The following is a 3,481-nucleotide window of genomic DNA, read 5'->3' as shown; positions in this document are numbered from 1 at the left end:
AAAAGGTTGTCAGACAGGGTTTCTTTTGGCCTACTATGGTAAAGGATACCAGAGAATTTGTGCGAAGATGTGAAAGGTGCCAAAAATTTGCCTCTTAGATACACGCACCTGTGACCCTAATGCAGCCTATTAGGGTCACTTGGCCTTTCGACCAATGGAGGATAGACATTTTGGGACCTTTTCCACCAGCACGAGCCCAAAAGAAATTTATTATTGTTGTGGTAGAATATTTTTCTAAGTGGGTAGAAACAGAGGCAGTCTCAAAAATAGCAGAAGGTGAAATGATTAGTTTCATGTGGAAGAACATCATATGTAGATTTGGGATCCTGAGGATCAGAGTTTCGAACAATGGTACACAATTTCAAGGGAAAAACATCACAACATGGTTCAAAGAATTGAAAATTCAGCAAAATTTCAGAGTTGTGGGTTACCCGCAAGCAAATGGGCAGACTGAGGTCACGAATAGAACAATCCTTCAGCATTTGAAATCAAGGTTACGTTCAAAAGGGTCATGGGTTGATGAATTGCCGGGAGTGCTATGGGCTTATCGTATGACCCCTCGATCTTTGATAGGTGAAACTCCTTTTTGTTTGGTTTATGGCTCTGAAGCTATTATTCCTACAGAGATACGAGAAGAGTCTCAACGAGTGACAGCATACGATCCAACAATTAACCATGGAGAAAAAGCCTTCGATCTAGTTGTGGTGGAAGAAAAAAAGGGATGCTGCTCAAGCAAGAATGCTCTGTCACAAGGGTTTGATGCTAAGCAATTATAACCAGAAAGTCAAGCAAAGACAATTGCAGGTGGGGGATCTGGTGTTGAAGAAGGTGGAAGTTTATAAGCATGTAGGCAAACTTGATCCAGGATGGGAAGGACCATACAAGGTGGTCAAAATCAAGAAGAAAGGCACCTATCAATTGCAGGATATGCAAGGTAGAGATCTCCTACGACCTTGGAATATCCAGAATCTTAGAAAGTTCTATACTTGATCATGAGTCTAAAAAAGGCCACACGATGTAAATAGATTTCAAGTGTGAGATTTTCTTTTTCAATGGACCTATGAAAGGTTGTAAATGTTTGTATTCGTTTTTCTTTGAACCTGTAAAAGGTCGCGGTTGTTTAGAGCCTGAGAAAGGCTTAATTTGAAGATGTATTTGAGAAAGATCACGTTTATAAGAAGGCAATGCAAATTTTAGATCGTACACTAACTTATGTTCAAATTGTAGAAGCCTTTTGATCTGAAAAAGATTGCAGGATCTAAAAAGAATCATTCGATCTGAAAAAGATCACAGGATCTGAAAAAGATCATTTGATCTAAGAAAGATTGCAAGATTAGAAGAATCGTAGCAGATGATAAATCACTTGTAAATTAAGCACTTGCTACATAAAATATAAGTCAAAAGGGATGATCACATTTACAGTTGTCAAGAGATGGTCTTTTAATAGATCGAAAATCATATAGCCGAAAAAGTCTAAGAAAGAAGACGTTCGATCTATATTTGCAAAAATCATACAAGAGCCTATTTATCTACGCTCTCTATTTCATCCAGCAAGCTCGCGAACTCGTCTTCTCCAGCGCCTATTAGTTCCTCAGGCGCATAAGGTTGGAGGTTTTAATCTAGGGTGGGGCCAAGATCTAGTCAAATCCCTCTACGAACCCTTGTAGTGAGTTAGTTTGGGCCTTGCATTTGTAGAACACATCAAGCAGAAAGGTCGCAGCCTTGATCTCAATCGCGACCTGGAAGGCTGGGGCTTTAAAATCGCGAGCTCCCTATAGTCTTGAGCTGCTAACTCTATCAGAAAATTCCTCGGAGTTGAGGAATTCTTCGCAGCCTTCCATCGCACCTTGGATTTGACCAGCAGCATGTCCAGCTGAGAACCCGATCTCCTTGTCTTCCGATAATGAAGACTCTTGGGCTTTGGAGATCTCAGAAGATAGCAGCTCTTCTAATTCCTTGTTCCTTGCTTCCAAGGTCACACTCTCGTTGTCCCAGCTTTTCTCTTTGGCGCGCAACTCAGCCACTTCAGCCCTAAGATCGCGATTCTTGCGATCTATTGTCATCTGTTTCTGGCGGAAACCTGTTCTTTTAAGCGAGAAGGCTGAATAAAGGTTGTTGTCTGAAAGAACAAAAAAGTTAGCAGTGATCGTAGGTAGACCGATTGAAAAGGAGGACATTAGAAATTTACCTGCATAATGGGCTCCGTACTCCTCGAGGCGAGTGTGAGGAATTTCCAGGAGAGCTGCCTGGTCGCAGGGTAGGCAGCATGCGGTAAATAATTCCCAGGAGTCTTGACCCGCATGGGAGTTCAGCACATTACTGAGATTGGAAATTCTCCAGTCTGGAGTTACCTTTTTCCCTCTTAGCTCAGCAGACAAATGGCTGTCGATTCGCAGGCGACCCCGTGCGACCTTTGACCACTCAGTGAGTTCCTTGAGAAGCTCAAGGTTCTTCTCTTCTTCAGCTCGCGTAGCAGCCTCTTCCTCAGATCGCCTAGGGACCTGCAATTGGATGTGTTTCAACCTTTGAGGAGACTTACTACGATGATTGTGTTTTATCGAGCTGCTCGGGCCAATGGCTGCAACATCTCCAGCAAGTGTGTTGTCCTGGGAGCTCATTATATCAATGCTGGGGGAGGGGCTTCTTGCTCGCTAGATGCTGTGATCGTGTGGTCGAGTATCCTCACTCATGACCTCAATGGGAACCGTATCGCTTGGAATCTCGAGGTAGGGGTGGCTGATGTCTTCTGGTTAACTGGGAGTGACTTGTTCACCAGCCCTTTCTTCCCTGGCTCTAAGGCGTTGGGCAAGTGTAGCCTGCATGACAGCATGATCTGCGAACCCAAAAAGTTAGCAAAATATAAGACAAGATGAAAAAATGCAAGAGAAGGGAGATGATAATCACCAAATGAACCCCTAAGTCGGAGGGGTGCTCGACAGAGATGCGCGAGCCAGAGTACTTCTTCAACTAGAAGCTTCTTTGGGTTATATTGATTAGAAGTGAGGCTGGTTATTTAATCTCCTTCCAGCTCCCTCCCTTAGTAACTGGTTCGGGTTTTTCTACACTCCATTCGCATTTGAAGGCCATTCTTAACCGAAGGAGCTCGAACAAATATGAATTTTTCTTTTACAGGGACCTATAATGGACTTGAGGGTATCTAAAAATCTACAGTCTTTTCAAACAGAGAGATAGAAAAAACCTCTATCTCCCAACCTCTTCGAGGTGGTGAAAGAATAGAGCGACCAAAAGTTGTCAAAACTGGGCTCAAATCGAGGAAATTGCATTATTATGATGAAGAGAATAATATGGCTGATCGAGTTGGAGGATATTTGCATGAGACACAAATTTATACCCCTAAGAATTTGAGCTATGGGGGGAGCCAGAGGCAATCGCAATCCGGCATCAAAATGATGAAGTGAGAGGGAGCTAAATCCTCTAGGAGCTCTATGCATGTGACCAACGAACGGGGAATGATGACCTC

At 43.1% G+C, this 3,481-nt stretch overlaps 1 protein-coding gene across 1 annotated transcript; it reads left to right on the top strand.

Moving 5' to 3' along the window:
• The first annotated feature begins 281 nt into the window (after positions 1 to 281).
• On the top strand, positions 282 to 776 carry LOC148789361 (uncharacterized). Its single transcript, XM_088882585.1, has one exon. It carries the CDS (start codon positions 282 to 284, stop codon positions 774 to 776), a length of 495 nt encoding a protein of 164 aa, XP_088738711.1.
• The last annotated feature ends 2,705 nt before the right edge of the window (positions 777 to 3,481 follow it).

This window comes from Sesamum indicum, linkage group LG1 (genome assembly GCF_026168435.1).
Source record: "Sesamum indicum cultivar Baizhima isolate 11 linkage group LG1, ASM2616843v1, whole genome shotgun sequence".
NCBI lineage: Eukaryota > Viridiplantae > Streptophyta > Magnoliopsida > Lamiales > Pedaliaceae > Sesamum > Sesamum indicum.
Note: the sequence above shows the minus strand (reverse complement) of the source record. Positions and strands in the feature narration are given on the sequence as shown.